The 25,602-nt window shown below is 35.7% G+C and overlaps 1 protein-coding gene across 1 annotated transcript in view; it reads left to right on the top strand.

Annotated features, from left to right (window-relative positions):
• LOC127953127 (alpha-1,6-mannosylglycoprotein 6-beta-N-acetylglucosaminyltransferase B-like) overlaps positions 1-25,602 on the top strand; it is an 85,151-nt gene that overhangs the window by 49,808 nt on the left and 9,741 nt on the right. The window contains exons 9-11 of the mRNA XM_052552077.1: positions 14,514-14,645; positions 19,746-19,879; positions 21,360-21,490. Coding sequence (XP_052408037.1) covers positions 14,514-14,645; positions 19,746-19,879; positions 21,360-21,490 — 397 coding nt within the window. The remainder of the gene's footprint in view (positions 1-14,513; positions 14,646-19,745; positions 19,880-21,359; positions 21,491-25,602) is intronic.

Below are 25,602 nucleotides of genomic sequence, written 5' to 3' on the forward strand. Positions count from 1 at the left end.
ACACACAGTGTTTTTAAGTAGGTGGTCCCACTGGGCCCTGTATGCTGCTTTAGCTCATTGTAACATTGCATTCTGCAGTTTGCATTCTTTGGTTAATGGAATGTCCCTCATCATTGGCTTGGTTTCCCATTTTTCCAGAGTTATTTTAGCCTCAGGTGTAAGTGGCTCGCCCACTTTATGAGGAAAGGTTCAGTGTATGTCTGACACTTCTCTTGGTGCTTTCTCACCATGTAAACTGGCATGCATTGTAGCATGACTGAGTGGGTATTCCGTTCCCCGTAGTGTACCATAGAGTACACTGTGCAAGTTCCCTAAAAGAGGAATGTCTCGGGTTATGCATGTAAGCATGGTTTGCAAAGAAAGCAAAAATACCTGGGGCTTGCCAGTTTTCATGTCTTCTTCAGACAACCAAGTTAGTGACAAGTTCAGAAAGTGCCCTCTTATACTTCTGGGCACCTGCCTGTGATGTAAAGGGCTGCAGGGGCCAATGGGATTTGAATTATATTTATACATGCTTCATAAACTGGTGGCAGTCCTCATACTGATACTCATGCTGCGTCACGTCTCCTCTCAGGGAACCATGGTTACATGCGTAACCTGAGCCATTTTTCATCAAATGTTTATGTTTTGTTTTATTGCAGATTTATATTATTTAAAATAAAATAAAGTGATAAGCCCAAAGAAGCCACAGTTTACAGTCTGTGAATCATAAATAAGGGGCATTATTAGGCACAACACGAAATGGAGTTACAAAAAATAATACAATACAATAGCTGTTTGATGGAAATAGAGGTTTGATTGGAATGTACTACAGCCATCATTGTGTGAATGACGTGGAGTCCCGGGCATCTGTGGAGAACAGGTTCAGTGAGGGGAAGGGCAGCACACAGCTTGCAGATACAGTTTGTCACACAAGCTGTAAAACCGTGTGCTACTTGACGCCAGAGGTAAGAAAAGAAACATAGACAGCTGTCACGTCCCATAAGGGACTTCCTGTACAACAGACTGGTAATTATTCAGCATCAGTACAAGCTAGTGAGAAACAAAATTAAGATTAATTCAGTGTTAATATTGTCTGTTTCATTTCATTCTGTCGTTAAGCAGTGTCTATCTGGTTAGCACCCATCCTCCTGTCATACTCAATGCAAAATGAGCCGGTGGAAGGAATAAATGGGGTCTCTCTTGCTGTGAGGGGACAGCAGTTTAAAAACTGTCATTCGGTTCACTTTGAATTAGAGGAGCATATGTCTGCAGCACAGCACTGCGGCATCATCAGCGGCGCTCCTCAAATCACCACTGTCTTTCACTCTGAGGAATGTTAATGAGGTGCATAATTTAGAGGAATAGTTCAGCCAGAGATAAAAATGTAGTCATCATTTACTCACCCTCATCGTTCTGAAAGAACGAAAGCACCCGCGTCTTTCCGAACCTGCATGACTTTCTTCTTTCCGTGGAACCAAAAGAAAAAATATATCACAGATAAGCAGTGTTCAAAAACCTTGGGTTGGTAAGATCTAAGTTCTTTTTTTTTTTTATGCAAAAAAAAACCAACAAAAATAACATTGTGAAAGTATTATTAATTTTTTTCAATTTTAATATACATTCAGATGTAATTCCTGTGATGCAAAGCATCATGAATTTTCATCATCATTATCAGTCTTCAGTGTCACTTGATCCTTCAGAAATCATTCTGATATCCTCCTGGAGTTGTAACATTCAGGGCCCTTTCCTTAGTGAGTATTAAAGTTATCAGCGGATGTTGCACAGATCTCCCCTTCAGTGTTTCTTTTAATGCACTCTTAAACCCTAAAGAGTTTCTTTCTTTTTTTTTTTTTGCCAAGGGGAACTTACTGTCTTTCTGTTTCTCTCCATCACTTTACTTTTTTTGTTGCAGCTGCTTTGAAGCTCTATCTGGAGCAGCCAGAGCACTGAGTTTGAAAGCACCGTTAGGTGCCAAATCAAGATAACGTTGATGTGATACACTTTAGAAATTCGCTGAGACACATGAGACCTTTTATGGACACAAAGCATGTTGTTAAATTATCAGCTGCCTGTAAGCGATGAATACTCTCTTACCACAAAATTCTGTATTACGGTACTTGGAAGACAAATCTGTGCCCTGAGGTACAAATAATGGATTCCCATTACTGAAGCTACTCAGTAATATATTCAGCAAACGAACTGTTCATACGTGCTGCTGATGGCACATGAGGTGCTGAGGATATCACTTATTACCAGAACAGACTTATTGCTTTCCCGCTTACAGGCCTGATTCATTTCACAATGAAATGCTTTAAAAGGGTCATGTCATGTCTGTTCAAACAGCTTCACAATTAGCAACATCATTTTGCAATGGTTTGCTGGTTAGGTTCTTCATGAACAGTTCATACATGCTTCAGTGCTACTTTCTTAACAGTGGACTCTTCAAAAGCACATGGCAGAGTGGCAGAAATTCTTAATTTATATGCTGCATTTCCAGGTGATAAAATTATCACTCATTGGAGGCGTAAGATAGATTCAAATCATTAATATAAAATAAGATTTAAATATGACAATAATTTTTGTGTCAATGGCTCCTGATATGTACTTTGATCTTTTGCTAATTAGAATGAATATAATCATTTGTATTTAATTACATACAATAGTTTACTGTCCATGGAAGTTATCAAAGTAATCAAGCTCACTGAGTTGTTAAAAAGAAGATAATTACAGTGCCATCAGTTCAGGTAAGAGTTAGGTTAGCCATGAATGTAAAAAAAAAAATAGTTTGGATATTAACCTGCAGTGTAATACTGCAGACCAGAGCTAAAGAAATAAAATAAAATAAATAAATTAATTAATTAAGTTTCCTTCATAACTCCTTTTATAAGATCAGATCCTGTTTCAGGGACCATCAATGCATTAATTCCAAAGTATAGACCTTTAACTACAGCAGATTGAGAAAGCTGTGCTAAATGACACATTTCTGAGTCATATTGCCATATTGGAATTGTCCAGTCCATAGCCCCTTCTGATAGCATGTGATTAATGTAATTTTGATTCTTGAGCTGCAAATCTGTTTGCAAATCTGATAATCCAAGCTGCATTAAACCCTCTACATCACTTTCCCACTACATCACGTTATCACAGTTTTACTCTTCAAGGGTCAGCAACAAGATTTTTCAACTTTTTTTTAAATAATAATAATAATAATAACAGTAATAATAATAATAATAATAATAACAGTAATAATAATAATAATAATAATAATAATAATAATTATTATTATTATTATTATTATTAATAGTATTATTATTAGTAGTAGTAGTAGTAGTATTATATAAATATATATTTTTTCATTATTTATTTATTTCCACCTGCCTATTTAATATTTTACTGGCTTAAATATTATAAATTATCCTAATATGGTTTAATATCTTTAGAATCACTTGTTTTTAAACTAAATAAAACACTCTGATGCATGGATTAAAAAACAAAAACAAAACAACTTTTTACTTAAGAATATAATCACACAGAATATTATTGCTGTTGTGGTTTCAATTACATATTTTGAGGGTGTTTTTAAAAATTTCATCAGCCATTCAATTCACGTTGAAGAGAGTAGAATTATGTAGAATTATAGATAAAAAATCCCCGGTGATTGAATGTACCTTACTCTTAACGAATACAATGGAATTAAAAAGATCTGTCCACTTCAATTATGACTCAAACTTGGAACCTGTGTGCAAATGGAAGTGGAGATATGGATTATGAAAACTCAGGAAGAGATCTTTGGCTTTTCTGAGCTTCTGAACAAAGCTTGAGGTGAAATCATAGTGAAAGGGTCCCCTGGTGGTGAGCGAGCAATGAGATGAATAATCAATAACATTTTACATTTAATGCATTAATTTACTAGTAAGAAACCACACAAATGTTGCTCGCTGCAGTACAAAAGATTTGCAATAACATTTCAAGGTGTTTTTTTTTTTTTACTAGAGCAGACTCAGCCTCTAGAGAATAAAGCATGGTGTCTTATCAAGATTGTGTCAACCTGATCTGTTGTTGCTGATTGTCTTAAACACAACAGGGTCAGTTAATCTGAATCCTAAAGCTTTTAATCTTTAGAGAACCACACTCGCTCAACTGCAGTGCTTTAGGAAACTTCTAGATTTAAAGTCATTCAAATATTATAAATTGCAAAATGATTAATATTGTTATAAGATTACAATGATTTTCCCTTCACTCTCTAAAGCAAATGTGTGTTCTTTTTGGCTTTTTTGATTGCAGCATTCATTTGCCTAGAGAATTTTCAGAAGAAAGAGAATAAGTGAGTGATGATTGGGATTTCTGTCTGTGCCTGTCTCACGTCTCTAGGTGTCTGATTCATTTGAGTGCAGTGAGCCGACACTAACAGACAAATCTCTTCCATATGACACAAATCGCTGGTCACACGGAGTGCTTCATTACTTTCCTGCCGTTTTTCAATCTGAACCCCAGTGGCCCTATGTGAAGCCCTAAGATTTGACAAGAATGGAAGGGTTTGGCTATATTTATAGACCCAGGGTCAAAATGAAGTGGTACGTTCACTATAGAACCTCTCCTCAGGCTTTCTTTCATATCAGGAGGGAGATTAGTATTGCTCTATTGAATTGGAACTGTGTGAGAGCTCTGTACTCAGTAGTGTATACTCAGAACATGAACTGCTCCCTGAAAATGTGTGTCTGCATCCAGTTTGTACAATCTTTCTCTCAGTGTGAGTCTGATCCTACCACATGCATCTTTAAAAAAGATTAAAGGGCCTAACACCGAACCTTGCGGTACTCCCTAGGAACTGATATTGAATCTGTAGCTGGAAACACGAGTTTCATAAGTGAGTGAATATTTTTAATACACACACTTTTTGCACTGTCCGCAATGCATGTACACGCACACGCACACACATTGGGTCTCCATGTTTTTTGGGGGCAATCCATAAATGTAATAGTTTTTACACTATTAAATTGTATTTATATTTACTTGGATAAATTGTATTTTCTGTTCCCTTGCGCCAGCCTTTTGCCTATATCTACCCTACATACAAAGCTTTCTTCATTTTAAGATTTTCAAAAGTTATTTAAAAGGACAAGGATTTTGTATATAGCCATATTTGTGGGAACATTTTACCCCCATAGTGTAGGGTATACCTGAACTTCACACAAATCCATAAATTGCACACACATAATACAAAATACATCTCTTGCAAAATGAAGTGTGCATTTAAAATATCACAAACACATCTCAAAAGCAAATATTTGCAAACACCTTTGTCATAATATGAATTACTGTTATAATTTGTGAAGTTAACATAGAGAATTGTGTGTTGCGTTTTGCAAAAAGTGTTATGAATTTTATGAATTATTGTATGCAGATTTTTGCAGATTATGTTAGTGCTTCTGATGTTTTAGTGCCAGGTTTCAGAAATTGTAAAGATTTTGTGTGTAAGCAGCATCAGAGAATTTCAATTTCAGTTAAATCTTGATGTTGGTTTTTGAGTTCTGTGAGTTGGTGAGTTCAGCCTCTTAAGTAAAAAAAAAAAAACAAATACTTGATTTTTTAATTGTTGTTATTCTGCTCAAGTCTGAAATGTAATTTTACAACAGGATGCCAAATAAATAAATATTTACTCAGTATTCCTTCTTCAAAATGTATAAAATAATGATTAATGATACAGAACTGGAATTATTAAGTGGAATTGTAATCAGAACCAGAATCATTGAATTCCTTACTTTTTGTGGTGTCTGTGTGTGTGTGTATGCAGTATTAATTTTTACCACTGCTCACACTTTATGTGAAACTGCAAATTCAAACCCTTTGATTGCTCAACACGTTCATACTGGAATTTGCATACATCTAATTAAAGCCTCTAGCAGTGTTAAGTTAATGAAAATGCAGTCTGCTAAATGCAGACTTGTGCTCTTGCATTACAGCATATTCATTCTCACTGTGTGATACACTACCACTTCTCTTGATTTCCAGCCCGTCACAATTGTACGTCTATTCAGAAATGCTCCGCCTTCTAATCTGTGTAATCTGTTGCATTTGTTACAAAAACACATTTGAGATGTAATAAAGACCTGTCCTGCTGTGATTGTACTTAGAAAATCACATGCTGTGGCATAGGAAATGAGGCTGTTTTTTTTTTTGTTTTTTTTTGTTTTTTGGTGCACACAGAGTTTTTCTGGAAAACGTGAACAGCACCAGGGGCATTTATCATTGCATTTTTTAAATAAGAAAATAAAAGAGAGGGTGGGTTTTGTTTCGACATCATTTAAGAGTTAAGAGTTGCGACAGCTTTAGAGTCAAGTTTATTTATAATTGGGGTAAGCTGGCAGCAGACGGACCGTTGTGAAGCAGTGAGGCTTGAAATGAATGGAAAGAAATGTAGGCATTTTAATTTTTAATCGGTCCACTTCTAAAGCAGCCGACACCAAACAGTGTGGCAACTGGCAGCGATGCTAAGATGTGGGCTAATTTAAGAGGTATCAAAAGTGCTTGCTCACATTGGTTAATAGACTATGAAAGGTGTTTGGGAATTTATTAATGCAATAGTCTCATCCACAGGCCATCTACAATCCCTTCACTGACCACTTGATGCATATTGCACATTCAAGAGCTGGACAAAATGTTTAGTTTCAAACCGATTGGTAGAATATGTAACTTATGCAAAATGAGGGAAGGCAGCAGTCATGCTTAAAAGGTTGAATGAGCATTTTTATTGCCAACTACTCAAATGTACACAACTACCAGAATAGTTTGAGTGTGTGTAGGGGGACGAGCTTGATTAATGTGCATTTCTTCATGGGAGTGGACAGTCACTGCTCAGCTGTTTTGCCACAATTTCATTTTCAGAGTAAAAGCGAGTTCCCTGATTGAATTTTTTGGACAATTAACTCACAATTAAAGATGTCTTAATGATGTTTCATCTGTGCCCACATGCTGCAGGATCGTTCCTCTTCGCTAACTTAATTTTCTTTCATCATTGTTGCTCACGGTATTTAAAGGGGTCATATGACGCTTTTTTTTAAAGTTCATCATTTTGTGTATTTGGTATAACCAAATATATTTGTGTATTCAGTGTTGACATGCTTTAATGTAAAATAATAATAATAATAATAAACACTTTATTTTTCAAATATTGTACTTAATAGCAGGTATTCTATGCCCCGCCTCTATCAAATGCATAATTTCGTAGGGGGCATGGCGGAGTCTTAACTTTGATAAAGAATATCTCTTTGGTTTTGAGACTTTAGTCTTTGCCACTTCCGGGTACTTATCTATGCACAATCAGCTTGTAACACTCCAAAGAGAAAGGAAATAATGAAATAGCATCATATGACCCATTTAAATCAGCAGGGGCCAAAGTTCACATAGTAAAAACTTGCATACTACTAAATCGTTTTGCTCTGCACCATTGGACTTAGTTGAAACATAAAGTTACGCTTTATTTTAAGGACCTATTATCGCTATTAAATATTTGTCTAACTTATTAGCATGCATATTACCTAGCGTATTGTCTGTTTATTAGTATTTATAAACCACATATTAATGACTTATTGTGCATGATCAAGTTTTAGATTCATTAAGCCTATTAATCCCCCATATGTAAACTTAAAATCTATCTTACTAACCGTTAATAAGCAACTAATTACATTTTACATTTACATTTAGTCATTAAGTAGACGCTTTTATCCGAAGCGACTTACAAATTAGGAGTTTATTGAAGGAAAACTTATCGTTAAAAGTGAATATGTGTTTCTTTTTCTAAAGTGTTATCAAACATAACTCTATAGATATAAGCTAAATCCCTCAAAACCTCCTGTCGCAGAGTCAATAGTTGGAATAAAATAATGGCCTGACTGAATAGCAATAAACTGTTAACATTCGATAATGTCCACATTTACATTTAAGAGAGGGAGCATTATGTGCACAGATTACTTTATTAACAGCTTTTCAACACGAATCCGACCTAAACAGCATGTGCAATGATCCTTGTTGTGCAAGTCAATAAATAAATGGCATCACCTGCAGTATTTATTTATTTATAGTTTTCAAATGTAGCTCATCCGATCAGATTTGAAAGCTGGAACTATGTGATCATAATGACAGCTTTCGTAATGGTTCCGTCTGTAGCCCAAGTTGTCTTATAGATTGTATTATTTAGCTAGTGTTTTACCAGACAGCCGTTCTTCCTTGAAATAAAATACTGCAGCAAGATAAATCTATCGCAAGGAATCAGAACAGCGGGGTTTATCTGATTTGAACTGTGTAAGGACATTTGCTCTGTAAAGACTTTTGTTTTATTGTTGTGTAGGTCTGTTTGTTCCATAGCTCATGAGACACAATGTCTCACAGTTTTAAGTATCAGATCACATTTTTAATTACGAGACACATAAATAGAGACCTAGCTATTGTCATTTGTTGTTATACAGTATGTATATACAGCACTTAACAAACTTTGTGGGTTGTGGAATATTTTACATAAAAATGGACACAATAAAGATGCATACTCCATTTTTATTGTTGAATATCTTATCATTTGGAAAAAAAAAAACAATGATGTCCTAATGGTGTTTCACGTTGACTTTAGGCAGACATCTCCATTTACTCTTCATCTATTTGCTGTTTTGGAGAGGACATGAGTGATTTTTCATTCCTTTGGGTCTGTGTGAGGTAGTGTTAAGCATGTGGTGTTTTCACTGAGGTGTAGATGTCATCTTTGGACGTTAGTTTTAAATGGACCATAAATGTGATGGTTTGTGTTGTATTTCTGTGTGCTGCTCACTGTGACAGCGTGTGTGTCTGTCAATTGTCACATTTGCTGAGCTCCAGTGACCCGTGGAAACACAGCTCACACTTGGCTCACAGTCATTTCTCTTTTTAGAAAGGGCGGCAGTTTTAGTTCACTCGGTTTGCAGGGAAAGCATGGAAACTGTAACAGCATTAAGTGGGGAGAATTATATTTTTTTAGTCTCAGAAACACTCCAGCTGCTACCAAATATGAACCAGACTTTTCATAAAATATTGGGGGAGATATCTCAGATATCATGGCAGCATTTCTACATAATTATATTATATTGGTTCTTGCTATTTTTGTAATGCTTACGGTTAAATTTCCAGTGAGAGGCTTTCAAATTGTATGCAGTTACAGTATATCTATAACAAATTAACATGGATTAACATGGCAACATTTTATTACACTGGTGCTCTACCCTGCTTAGTGGTTACTCTGTCGCATTTAATGTACCACTTACAGTAAACCTGGCTATAACTGATAGTGTTAACAAAAGCAAATGTGAGAAAAAACACATTTCCTGATCCATCAGTGGAATTTCAGCTTGCCTCTACAAGTGTGGGAGCTTTTTGATTCTCTGAGTGCTCAGAATAACAAGTGCGATGCTGTACCAGGTGGGATACTGAGCAAGTTTACAATGTGAGAAAAGCCATAAATATGGAGTTAGTTGTGTAATGTAAATGTCAAAATGTATCAGGTTACAAATCATATATTATGGTAAAAGTGCTTTGGAATCATAATTGATATTTTCATCTGTCAGTGCACACATTATGGGTCTTTGATCATGTTAATTAATTGTTTGGCAATTAGTTTGCTATATTGTATAGTAAAAGGAAACATCCATTTAGTTTACATATGCACTGTATATTTCAAGGCATGCTCAAATTTATAGGTGCATCAATTCAAATATTATATTCTAGATTCAAATATAAGTTTATATATTTCAATTGTTTTTTTGTTTTTTTTAGTTATGGTTATGACTTACAGCTTAGAGGAAAAAAAATCAGTTTCTCAAATAGTTTTTCTAATATATTTATTTCTCATAGATCATTAAAAAATATATTCAAAACAGAAATGTTCAAGATCTCCAAAGCAGGTTTAATCATGCACTCAATACTTGGTTGGGGCTCCTTTTGCACAAATTACTGTTTCATGTGGTGCGGCATGGAGGCGATCAGCCGATGGCACTGCTGAGGAGTTATTGAAGCCCAGGTTCCTTTGATAGCAGCCTTCAGATCCTCTGTATTGTATGTCAGATGTTACTTATCTTCCTCATCATTACTCCAGAGATTATCTGTGAAGTTCAGGTCAGGTGATTTGGCTGGCCAATCAAGCACAGTGATATCATGGTCAGCAAACCACTTTGAAATGTTTGTGAAAACACAATGAACCAACACCAGCAGACGTCACAGCACCCCAAATCATCTCTGACTTCAGAAACTTCACACTGGACTTTGTTTCTGCCCCTCTTTAGTCTTCCTACAGACTCCAGACCTTGATTTCCAAATTAAATTCTAAATTTTATTTTAACTGGAAATGAGGACTGTGGACCACTGAGCAACAGTCCAGTTCTTTTTTTTCCGGTTCAGGAGTGCCTTGATTCCAGGAATGTGACAGCTATAGCCCGTTTACTAAAGTCATCTTGTTTGGTGACTCTTGATGGACTGGCTCAAGCTTCAGTCCACTCCTTGTGAAAGGAGTTCTCCCAAGTTCTTGATTCAGCTTTTCCTGATAATCTTCCCAAGGCTATGGACATCCCTGTTGCTTCTTTTCTACCAGTCAACTTTCTATGAATATATTTTGATACAGCACTCTGTGAACAGCCAGCCCTTTTAGCAATGACCTTCTGTGACTTACCCTCCTTTTGGAGGATGTTGATGATCCTCTTCTAGCTGTAACCATCATAATTAAAACAAAAACAACAACAACAACAACAACAACAACAAAAACTCTTGAAATATTTCAGTTTGTGTGAAATTAATCTAGAATAGAAGAAAGTTAGCTTTTAAAAATCTAATTACAACAAAGTCCTTTATTTTTTGAGATACATCCCCTATATTTAATAAGAAAACAAAGCAGCAAGCTGAGTTGTCTTTTAGCAGATGCTACATTATGTAGGTTAAACCTGTACAAAAGCACTACTGAGCTAATGATATTTTCTATCCCCTGAACTTAATCCTCACAGGAGCTGTATTTGCATTTTTAATTATTTAGTTTGTTTATTAAACAGTTTTCCTCATGGGGGCCATTGGCTGTACACACGTATCAAAAACACTATTTTCATTGCAACTAACAGCATCCCATATTCTTTCAGCTGTGTATTCTAGGGTCCATTTGCTTTCTGTTTAACAGACTTTAAGTAACAATGAAGACAATGAAGATTTGACTAATCGTCCCCTTGGAATTATAAGGTTCTATCTGCGTTCTGAGTAGTTTTGAGATATTGAGCTTTAAAGTTTTTGTGTTCCATAGACTTCTGTAGATAGAACCTTTTTGTTTTTTTCAATAGAAAATCCCAAAATGTACACAACTTAAAATAAAACATCACATAATAATTCAGAATAAGAATATGTGAACAACTCAATTTTGACAAAAATGTCATATAGAACCTTATAATTCCAAGGGGACGTAATGTTAAGGCAGATCTGAAGAATAATTCAGCTTTAGCTTTTCTCTCATGACCAGCAAAAAACAATATTGCTTTAGATGAATAAACTGCTTAAGGACCATCTACGTGATTAAGAAAACTTACAAGTATATTTATTAACAAAATGTATTTATTATTATTTTTTTAAATTGTTTATTTATTTATTTTTACATATTTTGTTTATGACATTATGCCTACTTATAATAGATTTTCCAGTTACTTATGAAGTTAGCAGCCACTGGCTGTGACTCTCCTATGTTTATTCGACAAAGTTTGAGGAAGCATTTTTTTTTTTTTTTTTTGAATGTGCCTTTCCAAGCTAAGCTACTCAAACAGGAAATTAGCACTTACATAATTAACTTTATTGATGTAATCTCATTAGAGCAGCAGGGTATATAGAGTTTCAAAAGTCACAGTTCCCATGGAAACAATAATGTTTCCCAATGTGACTGCCTACTGCCATGCATTTTGGTTGACAAGTTTCATGCAGTGTAGTGTACACTATAGTATACACTGTATGCAAGTAGTTTGCAATAAGTATTGCATACAGTGTTGAGGAGGAACTAGATACATGGAACACAGTTATGTTGTTTAATTACACAATAAATGCAACTATTATCTGTTCCAGTTACTGAGAGAGTTTAAATCAATTACATTTACTTAAAATTGTTAATTTTACAACTGGGATCACAGCTGAATATTTTCACACAAAAACAGATTTGATTGATTTCTTTACCATAATGCATTGACTGGTCTAGAACATGAGACACCAATGTTTCAGGAATTTAGGACGAGAATAGGACACATGCTTATTTAATAACCTTTATGTACTATTTGGATTTAAGTATTTTCTTTATTTTTTATTTTATTTTATTTTATTTTTCCAAGGCATTGGTAGATGTAGCCTAAGTATTTACTGTCATAACTGTGCAAAACATTTAATAAAAAAAGTGGTATCATAGCTATTCAACTATATATTTAGAATATTTTAATTAAATCTGTATTTAACATAAAAATGATATTAATGAACTTTAACAGTCATTGAAATAGTTTCATTACCTCTTACATTTTAAATAGGTAACTTTTTATTACATTTCCAAAGTAACCTTCACAACACTAACTGTTTAAGATTTATTTATTTATTTCAATAATATAATCACAGAAACATATTTTATACTACTATTGTCATGTTTAATGTTACATTATTATTATTATTATTATTATTATTATTATTATTATTCAGTGGTGGAAAAGCACTACCATACATGTTTCATCTTGAAGCTTGTCTAAGTTTTTTGTTGTTGTTTTCCAGAAGCAAGGCAGCAGAGAAAGTGGGTGGTCACTGGTGTGCTGTAGAGCTGTTGTTGCTCTTTGTTTCAGCAGTATGTCTTGTTACTGTGTGTTCAGCAGCTCTCGCTGTCTGCACTGCTTTGTTCTGTTCTATAATGTAGCCATTGCTGATTTAAGAGGTAGCAGATACCCTGCAAACACACGAGATCTGGTTATGCCTGGTATTTACCTGTCAGTACTACATAAAGATGTAAATAGGATCTAAAAATTTTCTGAGCACTAAACCATTATTAAAGCTCAGTAATCCATGTAATTACTTTGTATTTGCAGTGTAAGTGCTAATGTGTCCTGATGCTGTGTCCCACACTTCTGGAAAAATTAGGGTTGAATATTCTCTTTCAGTGTGCTTCAAATCTTAAAAGTATATAAAACTGTACTTGTAGATTATATAATATTATTGAAATAAAAGTCACTTGTGTGAGAGAGTACACTTTCATGACTATGTTTCTTAGTTCACCCACAAATTAAATTTCTTTCATCTTTTATTCACTCTCATGTTGTTCCAAATCTATAAGACTTTGAAACACAAATTAAGATATTTTTACAGAAATCTGAGAGGTTTCTGTCTCTCCGTTGAATGTCCGGGTTACCAAACCTTAGAAGATCCAAAAAAATCTATAAAGGCATAAAAATTGATCAATTTGAATGAATTCATACTAGAATAAAAGATAATTTATAATGAATAAATTAAGTATATATAATAAAGTCATTCTCTCCACAAGATTTGGATTAAACCATTGAATTGACATGGATTAATTAAAGTTTTTTTTTAGATCTTCTGTGATCATGGCTCTTTTAAGTTCATGTACACATTATGTCAGCTCACATTTACTTGAGCTCTATTGCAAACCAATTTGAACGAGACCCTTTGGACCCAGTAACTTGGTTTCTGCAAGAGACCACGTCACTTACAGAGCTGACATTTGAAGAACCAAAGATTTGCAGACCAGGATCAAAAAAACCTTTACCTGTGCCTGGGGATTTGCATAAACAAACTGAGCATTGGTTAAGCAGAAAGGTCTTTCCAGTATTGTCCATTAAACCCCGGGTGTTACGGTTAAAGGCACTCACGTTTTTGACATTTCAGATCGAAATAAGATCAAAAACCTTCGGTGTTCGGAAATGAATTTTTACACAGCCCGACCTGCGTGAGGTTGTGATGCGTTTATTGCTCTTTTTCCATTTTCTGTAGATTGAAGATGTGGGTGGCTGAAACCAGTGCAGAATTCATAATGAAATATCAGAAGTCAGTTAAGCAGCGGGTCTTTGGTGGTTTACACATTCTCTGCTGAAGCATCTGCTCACAAACACCAGCGGCTTTGGTTTTGGCATTTCAAGTATCCCTGGAGAAGAATCCCAGAGAAACTCTCCCAACTGACAAATTATCTCCTGCAAAGAGGAGGTGCTCTCCTCACAGTCACCTGCTGTGTGTGTGTGTGTGTGTGATCTAGATGAGTCACACTAAATTCAGCCCTGAAGTCTTAAGTTTGGTGTTCCCCAAATTATTTTACTTTCAAAGAAAAGCCTAATTGAAGAACTGACCCTAAACATAGTACCTTTTAAGGAAATAATATACCTAAAATACAAAAAAGGCATGGGAATTAAAATTTTCTCACAATGGTGATGTTGATTAATGCCCTTAAATTTTCGAATGAAACTTGCAGCACTGCTTAACTGTGGAAAATGTTGTTCCCTCTTCACTTTTAGGTCACTTGGCGTACCTCCAGGTAGAGGAAGCTGTCCTCTTACTGGCCCGTTGCCCTTCGACCTCATCTATACAGACTACCACGGCCTGCAGCAGATGAAACAGCACATGGGCCTTTCCTTTAGACAGCACAGGTCAGTTTGAGCCTCTCTTCTAAAAACGGAGCTTGTGAACCTCTGGCTTCTAACCATAAAGACAAAAAAAAAAAGAAGTTTAATTTAGATTCCATAGGGGCTTTAAGCTGCGGTATCATATGCTTTATAAAGTCTTTATTGACTTGGTCCTGCCAGCAATCTCACTGTGAGTTCTCAGTCTCTTCCATCAATGAGTTCAATAATGAATAGAGATGAACTCCGATACACAAAACACTGATGAGTACAGCATAATACTTCAGAAATTTTCCTCATAAATAATGGATGATGTTTGTGACTCATCGCTCACACCAAGACCGCCACATGCATAATGTATTAAAATTATTGGAAGATCAATTAGGGACCATTTCTCATTTGTCAGTTGTAAAATACAGTATGTCTCTGTATTTCAGTCTGGGAGAGAATAAGACTGATTTGTCTTTTGTGTAATAAATCAATCTTTCTCATTTTTTACTGCGCTGCAGTGTTTCCAGTGGTACAAGTCTGAATGCGGTTGCTCTCTCCAAGTGTCACAAAATGAGAAATGATTGAATAATCTGCACATTGCTATTTTCATACAACTACAAAAACTCTATACTAGACACTTAATAAGAAATGTAGAAAACATTGATAAAAAATAAAATAATAAAAAAGCTTCACAGGTTTTTTTTTTTTTTTTTTGACCTACTTAAAAGGACAAAAGCACAAAAAAATACAAAATAAAAAACTTTAAAGTATACTTAGATGCGATGAGAAACATTCTTTAAAGTTTCTCTCTTTAAGCATTTTTAAGCATTTTTGTGTCATTGGTATTTTTACTGATTTTATTTTGCCATTTGTAATGCTTAGTAGTTAAATGGACAAGTAGTTAATAATGCCATGATCTATACTTATTACATGTTCTCTTTTCTCTCATTCTATAAGAGTTTCTCTGTTGAACAATTCTTGAAATTCCTATGTATGTATGGGAACAAAGACCACTGAGAAAAGCGTGTGCTTACAGCTGCGCTCTATTCCCTCGTGCCTCCTTGTAAGAAGTTATTTTGTTTTGATCTTATGCTTTAAACTTGTTACCTCCTGAAAATCAGAGTATAAGACTTTGTTGGGATGCAGATGAATCCCTTTACAGAGGCCTGTATATTCCCTCTGCTGTGTTTCAGTGTGAGTTAAGACTGCAGCACTTTCATAGCAAGCAAGCCAAATCAAATAGATACCAGCCCACCCTTAAAGTAATCACGAACATCATTTTATTTCTTCTTTGCAATGCACTGTAAAAAATGACTGTGATTTTAATGGTAAAAAATAAAAATATATATTGAAAATTCTATATTACAAACTTGTTAAATGGTTAATGGTAATTTACAGGGAAGAACCATAAACTGACGTTCCCAGAATTCTCTTCATTGCATTTCAAATTTTGTTTGAATTTGATGTTTTTTCTTTGAAATAACTATGTTTGATGGTGTTTAGTGCTTGTGTGAATGACACTGTGCACCTTCTATGAATCTTATAATTTGAAAGCTGCTTTTGATGGACTTTGTTTCATCACGTGACTTTCTCTTCACCACCTGCTTTTGGTGGTTACCAGTGTAGTACAAAGGAACAAAACAGATTTCAGTACTTCAATAATAGTTGGAATATTAACATTTTATCAGTTAAATTATAGTATTAAACTGTACATTTAAGGTTAAACTGTTAAACCTAAAACGGTGTTACCGTATTTTAATGGTATAATTCTGACAACCACAGCTGCCGTTTTTTTTACGCATATTTTACAGATTTTTTTGACAGTGTACCAAAGGTGATGTTTAGCAGAATGTTGTTCTTTCCATAAAATCCATGTTAATGTTGACTAGGTGCTTTTAAACTTCACAAACCATGAACTACTGAAAGAGTCAATATGACTATATTTGAGTCTGCTGAAGTAATAACTATTTTTGAAGAACAGACTGTTATTAAATGGCTGGGATACACTAATTTAGCTCTCACTTTTCAACTCTCACATCATTATTCCATCTAAGGATAATCAGACATATTAGATTTTTTTTTAGCCTATTTTTATAGCAGAAATCTATATTTAGTTTGACAGTTGTGAGCTGTGATTTATTTTTTATTTTTTCACCCGGAATGCTGAGTGATAAAATTAAGACCCTCCAACCCCATCCCATCAGCTTTTAGGACACACTCAAAGAAGGATCACAGATGACACTGTATGACACTGTGGCAGGTGTCGATTTAAAAGTATGCAGATGTCCTATCTATTTGCAATTGAAATTGTATTATTTCAGGTTTATGCATTTTTATTTGAATGCTAGAAAAAAAATATATGGCTGGTTTTCTACCACCAAATGCTGTTTATGCAAAGTTACATTATGATATTAATATTCAGAGGGAGATGAGGGATTCCCCCAGTTTATATGTCTCTGCATCTGCTAAAGGTTTATAATTGTTATCATTATTATTTATTAATTCTTCGTGAATGAGTTAAAGCTCCCACCCATGTGACACTACTCCAATAATAAGTCACCTTTATTTATATAGCACTTTAAACAAAATACATTGCATCAAAGCAACTGATCAAAATTTGTTAGGAAAACAGTGTCAATAATGCAAAATGATAGTTAAAGGTAGTTCATCATTGATTCAGTGATGTCATCTCTGTTCAGTTTAAATAGTATCTGTGCAATCATTTGCAATCAAGTCGATGATATCGCTGTAGATGAAGTGACCCCAACTAAGCAAGCCAGAGGCGACAGCGGCAAGGAACCAAAACTCCATCGGTGACAGAATGGAGAAAAAAAACCTTTAGGAGAAACCAGGCTCAGTTGGGGGGCCAGTTCTCCTCTGACCAGACGAAACCAGTAGTTCAATTCCAGGCTGCAGCAAAGTCAGATTGTGCAGAAGAATCATCTGTTTCCTGTGGTCTTGTCCTGGTGCTCCTCTGAGACAAGGTCTTTACAGGGGATCTGTATCTGGGGCTCTAGTTGTCCTGGTCTCCGCTGTCTTTCAGGGCAGTAGAGGTCCTTTCTAGGTGCTGATCCACCATCTGGTCTGGATACGTACTGGATCCGGGTGACTGCAGTGACCCTCTGATCTGGACACAGACTGGATCTGGTGGCCACGGTGACCTCGGAACAAGAGAGAAACAGACAAATATTAGCGTAGATGCCATTCTTCTAATGATGTAGAAAGTACGGTGTTATGTGAAGTGTTTCCGGTTCCGGTTTACCTAATTAATGCAGCCTAAAAATCCTTTAACGGATTTGGATATTAAAAGCATATTAGTATGTTATGTGTATGCCAGGTTAAAGAGATGGGTCTTTAATCTAGATTTAAACTCCAAGAGTGTGTCTGCCTCCCGAACAATGTTAGGTAAGTTATTCCAGAGTTTAGGCGCCAAATAGGAAAAGGATCTGCCGCCTGCAGTTGATTTTGATATTCTAGGTATTATCACATTGCCTGAGTTTTGAGAACGTAGCGGACGTAGAGGAGTATCACGTAAAAGGAGCTCATTCAAATACTGAGGTGCTAAACCATTCAGGGCTTTATAAGTAATAAGTAATATTTTAAAATCTATACGATGTTTGATAGGGAGCCAGTGTAGTGTGGACAGGACCGGGCTAATATGGTCATACTTCCTGGTTCTAGTAAGAACTCTTGCTGCTGCATTTTGGACTAGCTGTAGTTTGTTTACCAAGCGTGCAGAACAACCACCCAATAAAGCATTACAATAGTCTAACCTTGAGGTCATAAATGCATGGATTAACATTTCGGCATTTGACATTGAGAGCATAGGCCGTAATTTAGATTTATTTTTGAGATGGAAACAAAATGTGTTTGAGATAGATACACAAAACAAAGGGAACAATAACATCTTCATGTTCAAAATGTTCAGTCTTAATTTTTCTTCATTTTCCTGGTGTGTTGTGGTTGTTGTTGTTATAAAAATGTTATATAGCAGTCACACTTACACTGTTGAAGGAACAAGGAGACAAGGAGCATGATTAACAATCTTTTAAGTTCTTGAAACACTAGCATAATCCAACATAGGCGCAAGGAATCACACAGGTATGAACGTATTGATTCCTGACAAAGGAGAGACATAAAGACAGGAACTAAATACCAGAGATAATTACTAAACACAGGTGCATGGAATGAGACAATTAACATGGGACACGGAACACATGGGGAAAGAAAACACAACAAAATGAGCTCAGGGGTGTGAGATTACTCTGTGGAAGTAACATGGGGAGGGGAATGGGTGGGAACCAGGGAGGAGGCTCAGGAGGAGGGTGGACACCCGGGAGGAGACGATGGAGGGAGGAGCCAGGGAGGAGACAGGAGGGGCTAAATCAAAATAAGTATTCAGAATAAAAATAGAATCAAGAGTGTTAGAGTTAATTAAGTTATTTCCATAACAAGTACTATTTTAAATAGTATGCTAATGTAACAACTTAACAGTCACATAGTGTGTGATTCCCCTTCCCCCTCGGGAAATGATGGTATTTTAAAATATTTTCAGATTTTAGGAGTCATGAGGTGTAGTCTGATTATGTGATTACTAAATGGAATATTCAGTCATATATCATTGCATATTTAATCCTATTAATGAGATTTATATCTAAAATGTAAAGAGATTTGATGACTTTAGATTCACTGTGTTCCTCACACGAAGATATCGCATGGCCTCAGAAGATGAGGGAATTAAAAGCACCACAGCGGTAGTCCATTTGACTTGTGTATTGCATGCAATTGATCTACCCCTGTGGTGCTTTTCGTTTTGGAGCCTGTCAGCCCCTGGATATCATTTACTTTCATTTTATGAAAAATTTAGAGCAGTTTGAACAATCAGCAAAACATCTCCACATGTGTTGCATGGAAAAAAAACTAAGTCATAGAGGTTATTGTCTTTAATGGGGAAAATAATGGAAAGCATTCCGCTAATGTACAGTATATGATCACATTTACAAGACTAACATTGTTTTGTTTGGTGGAATGGGATGTGTGAGAATATTAGCTGGTCTGTTCATCATCAAAAAAAAAATAAATAATAATAAAACAATTGATATTACAGTAAAAAAGCACTTTTGTTTTTCTGTCTAGGTGCCACATCCGTGTCATTGACACCTTCGGCACGGAGCCAGCATACAATAATGAGGAGTACGCCACACTGCATGGATACAGGACCAACTGGGGCTACTGGAACCTCAACTGCAAACAATACATGACCATGTTCCGTAAGTCTATGAATGATTATTACTGGCTGGAGCTGCATCATGACACTATCGTCTATCATCAGAATTTGGCTTTGGCTCATAGTTGAAATTTTGGTGTCTCTTTTGATTAGTGAACATATATTCACTAAGAGTACTCCCTTAATAACCTTCTAATTAGCTGTTTATTGATAGAAAGTAATGTAGTTGTTGAGGTAGTTGTGTTAAGGTTTTGGATAGGGTTAAAGGGTCTTAGAATAGTTTAGTGAACTATTTTTGTGTTTGTGCCAGATGAATACTGCTGTATTCATTTCTATGTAATGTGCTACATAGTAACACAAACACGGAAATTGTAATAATTGTACATTTAATTGTTGAGGGTAACACTTTATTTTAAGGTGTTCTTGTAATATATACAGTATAGCATGTACTTACTATCATTATAGCAACTAATTAGCAATAAAACTAACTAAAAGTGCACGTAGTTTATTGATATTAGTCAGTACTCAAATCTATAATTACACTGCAACAAGGACACCTTAAAATAAAGTGTAACCAGGCTGAGTAACATTAATTAACAACATTTAAATCTTACTGTAGGATTAGTATTAGGAGTAGGGTTTGCTTTATTGTAAGTTGCACATAATTATACAGTTATCAAGTACACGTAACATGTAACAAAGACAGCATAAAATTAAGGCTTACCAAAACTATTGTTATTTATTATTAGTAGCTTGTACCGTAGCTAACTTCTTTATGAAAGGGCTGAATATCTTGTAGCTTCTCTAATGCTCTAAGGCTGCATTATAAAAGCCTTTTAGTAATCACAGCACAGAAAAGGAGAACAGTGAGCACCACTGGGTGAGTGTTTAGTGTTTGGGAAGCAGCTGCTATAGGCGCAGAGCATCTGTAAGCAGGAGAAGAGCAGCAGATGTTGTCAGAGATCGAGAGTGTTTGTGTCTGTGCAGCATATGCACAAATCTGCATCTCCACACTCCGAGGCACCGCTCCTCATTTCAGTATATTAAAAACACACAAGGTTGGCCCAAATCCTGAATTGAACAATTTGTTCCCTTTCAGTTCATGAGTGTGAATGTGAATTGAATTGGCCGGACGCCCCGGACGTTTGTGCCTGAATGACAAAAATACAACACATAACAAAGATTAATTTTCAGTAAACGTCTCTTTAGATTAGAATAATGTTGTTGTAATCAAAATGTATCTATCTACACTGTCCTTGACACCATTTGCTTTTTCAATACATGTTCTTGTTCTTACTTTGCATAACATTTTAAAAGAAACAAAAAGTAAAAGTGATGTTAGATGTCATATGTACTTGTTTTGTTTTGTTTTATTTTATTTTAATCATACGAATCACAATTCTTCTTATATTCAGCATGTTATGGGCATTCCTGAAATGATTCTGTTTGCTGCTTCTCTTTGCAACATTCAAAATGAATGTAATGGTCTCATTGCAATGCATTTTGTTTTTCTTTCTCTACAGCACACACTCCTGATAACTCATTCATGGGTTTTGTGACCGAGGAACTAAACCAGACTGAGCGATTCAATATAAGGAGGGGCAAAGTCAACAACATGGCTGTGGTTTACGGCAAAGAAGCCAGTATGTGGAAGGTAAGAATGCATATGTCCGATAACATCCCATCAAAGCAGTGCTTTTCCCAATGGTTAACAGAAACAGCAGAATTAGCAGAATTTTGACACTTTTCTACAGAATGTACTGCCAGCCTTGCTCAGCATTTGAAAGCACTGTGGCATCGCTGCTTTCAGTCTGTGTAACTGTCAGAACATACAGAGATTGATTGTCTGGCTCTTATCATGCCTTGTTGGGCACACTGATTGCGGTAAAGTGGCGTTTGGATGTGCTGACAGCAAATAACATCAGGCTGCTTTAACACGCTTCAAAGAAGGATGAAAGCAAACATTCTGCAGCATCGAGAGAGACAGGCTGTGAACATCGCCCGGAGGAAACTGCGCCAACCCGTCCTCCAACAAAATAAATAAATAAATAAATAAACCTTGACAAGTAGCAGACTTTAATCAGAAAGAGTGTTCAAACCGCCGGGCGTTTGGGAGCAGAGATTGGTTTTGATGAGAGTAAAATGTATCCTGGGAGCAGCGAAAAACTCCTAGTCTTTGAAGAATGAAGTCTCCACGTTTAACCTGGATGTTTTGACTGCCATTTTTTACGCTGTGTTCTTCAGCGCCGTGTTATTGTGTATCCGTGCTGCTCGAGGTGAGAATTGTCGTGTATGTTTTGTTTGACAGGTTGCTATTTAAAAGCTATCTGTGCTATTGAGTCCCTAAACACTGACAGTTCCCTCCGGGCCCAATGGAAGCTCACTCGCTCTCATTGTGCTTGTGTCATTCAGCCTAGCGCTGCAACTGTGCGCTTAGAGATTGGAAAGACAATCATCACCCTTTTGTCCACTGGTTTTCCCCCATCTAATTTATTTTTTGGTCTCTTGTCGACTGTCTTGGCTCACTTACAGCTCCAAATCAGAGCGTGACAATCATTTCATCAGTTTTAGGGTGAGAGGGGTTCTCACGGTCATTGGAAAAACTAAAAGCACCAAAGACTTACTGACACTTGACCTGGAAAAGTCTTGGAAATGTATAAAATCTTATTTTTACTCTTCTGAAAACAAGTTCTTTAAAATTATATATATATATATATATATATATATATATGTATGTATATATATATATATATATATATATATATATATATATATATATATATATATAATCAGGAATGACTACAGAATGTATGGAAATTCAATGGTCAAAATGCATTGAAACCTTAAATATGTAAAGGGCAGTTAAAGACTGCATTCAAAAGTAACCTATAACATAAGGCAGCAAATAATGAATAGACAAATACATTCATTCATACTTAGATACATACATATATAGATACATACAAACCCGATTCCCAAAAAGTTGGGACACCGTACAAATTGTGAAAATAAAACAACAACAACAACAACAACAACAAAAAAAAAAAAAAAAAATGCAATGATGTGGAAGTTTCAAATTTCAATATTTTATTCAGAATACAACATAAATTATATATCAAATGTTTAAACCGAGAAAATGTGTAATTTTTACCGAACAATACGTTGATTTTAAATTTCATGTCATCAGCACATCTCAAAAAAGTTGGGACAAGGCCATGTTTACCACTGTGTGGCGTCCCCTCTTCTGTTTATAACAGTCTGCAAACGTCTGGGGACTGAGGAGACAAGTTGCTCAAGTTTAGGAATAGGAATGTTGTCCCACTCTTGTCTAATACAGGCTTCTAGTTGCTCAACTGTCTTAGGTCTTCTTTGTCGCATCTTCCTCTTTATTATGTGCCAAATGTTTTCTATCTGTGAAAGATCTGGATTGCAGGCTGGCCATTTTAGTACCCGGATCCTTCTTCTACGCAGCCATGATGTTGTAATTGATGCAGTTTGTGTTCTGGCATTGTCATGTTGGAAATTGCAAGGTCTTCCCTGAAAGAGACGATGTCTGTTCTAGAACTTGGATATACCTTTCAGCATTGATGGTGGCTTTCCAGATGTGAAAGCTGCCCATGACACACACACTCATGCAACCACATACCATCAGAGATGCAGGCTAATGAACTGAGCGCTGATAACAACTTCGAGTTGTCCTTCTCCTCTTTAGTCCGGATGACATGACATCCTAGTTTTCCAAAAATAATTTTGATTCATCTGACCACAGAACAGTTTTCCACTTTGCCCCAATCCATTTTAAATGAGCCTTGGCCCAGAGAAAATGCCTTTGCTTCTGGATCATGTTTATATATGGCTTCTTTTTTGACGTATAGCGATTTAGCAGTCGCCGGCGAATGGCACGGTGGATTGTGTTCACCGACAATGTTTTCTGGAAGTATTCCTGAGCCCATGTTGTGATTTCCATTACAGTAGCATTCCTGTATGTGATGCAGTGCTGTCTGAGGGCCTGAAGATCACGGTCATCCAGTATGGTTTTCCAGCCTTGACCCTTACGCACAGAGACTGTTCCAGATTCTCTGAATCTTTGGATGATATTATGCACTGTAGATGATGATAACTTCAAACTCTTTGTAATTTCTCTGAGAAACTCATTTCTGATATTGCGCCATTATTTTCCCCGCAGGATTGGGGGAATTGGTGATCCTCTGCCCATCTTGACTTCTGAGATACACTGCCACTCTGAGAGGCTCTTTTTATACCCAGTCATGTTGCCAATTGACCTAATAAGTTGCAAATTGGTCCTCCAGCTGTTCTTTATATCTAGATTTCACTTTTTCAGCCTCTTATTGCTACCTGTCCCAACTTTTTTGGAATGTGTTTGGCAAATTTCAGTATGTGTCACTTTCAACATTTGATATGTTATCTATATTCTATTGTGAATAAAATATAAGTTTATGAGATTTGTAAATTATTAAAACGATTCCTTCTTTACTCACAATTTGTACAGTGTCCCAACCTTTTTGGAATTGGGTTTGTACATATTATTCCATTTTGTCCCAACAAGGTTGATTGGTTGATTTTTTTCATATTCTTGCACTAAATTACATCAGAAAGTCATGGGAATGCAACTATTATTACTTACTAAAATAATTTAAATATAATGAGTGTGTAAAACTTCTTTGTAAAAGACTGCATCTATTTGTACAGTAAATAGATTAAGTGTCCTTTATTTGCCTAGAAAAGAAAGTGAGTATATTTGACTTTCTTCTGCTAAGGTTAGTAATCCTCATTCTGCCAAAAAGAGTCAGAAAAGCCCACCCCCAAGACTCTATTATATTCTGGGCTCAGATCCCTTCTTCAGTTCAAATCTATGGGATTTGTTCACTCAGTTTATGGTACGTAAGCTGAGAATTGTCTGATCACTCAAGTTGCAGGATTTGGGCAATCACCAGTGTGGCGTGTCTTACAAAATAAAGTTTCATACTTATGAATACAGGTTTCGAATAACTTGTTTTACAGCTCATTGTCAATAAATAGAAAGATTGGGAAGCTATTTTTATAACGCATATTTTTTATGCATGCACAAGCAAATGCATGATTATTATTATTATTATTATTATTATTTTAAGAAGATTCAATTTGAATTCTGAAAGCTGCATGATTTAAATCAATGTTTCATATAAATGATCTTGCTGACTCACAAATAAGCTTTCATTAGTTTAATTTAGATTGATCGATAGTTCCAGATTTCTATAATGATGTTTTATCCTCAGTGCTGTTTAACTAACGTTTGCATTCAGAGATCGATACAGAGATGTCATTAAGGTAGCACCACTTTTCCGAAGACAGACAGAAATCTTTAATGTGAACCTTAACGAGGTCCTGCATTGATTTTCTAAATGTCACTCCGCTGTTTGAAACAGCACGTCATCTGTTACGCTTATTCTTCTATTGCACATTCATTACCCCTGAGAGGAGAACTAATTTTGGTTCACCCAAGAATGATTCGGTCAGAAATATCCAGAACTTAAACTGTTGCAGTCACTTTGTTTTAAGAACTACAGTATTCTATTTGTTAAACCATGCATGAGAGAACAACGAGAGCAAGCAGCAGTTCTTTAGGAAAATAGCCAAATGTGTGTTTATTCTCAAGAGGAGGCCCTTGCCTCAAAACTCTTAATGGTGTGATATAAGAAATTAGGTGTTACACTTGCCCGAGGAGATATATGAATTATTAAAGCAGTAATGATTTCAATTTGTAAA

Source organism: Carassius gibelio, chromosome B3 (genome assembly GCF_023724105.1).
Source record: "Carassius gibelio isolate Cgi1373 ecotype wild population from Czech Republic chromosome B3, carGib1.2-hapl.c, whole genome shotgun sequence".
NCBI classification, from domain to species: Eukaryota; Metazoa; Chordata; class Actinopteri; order Cypriniformes; family Cyprinidae; genus Carassius; species Carassius gibelio.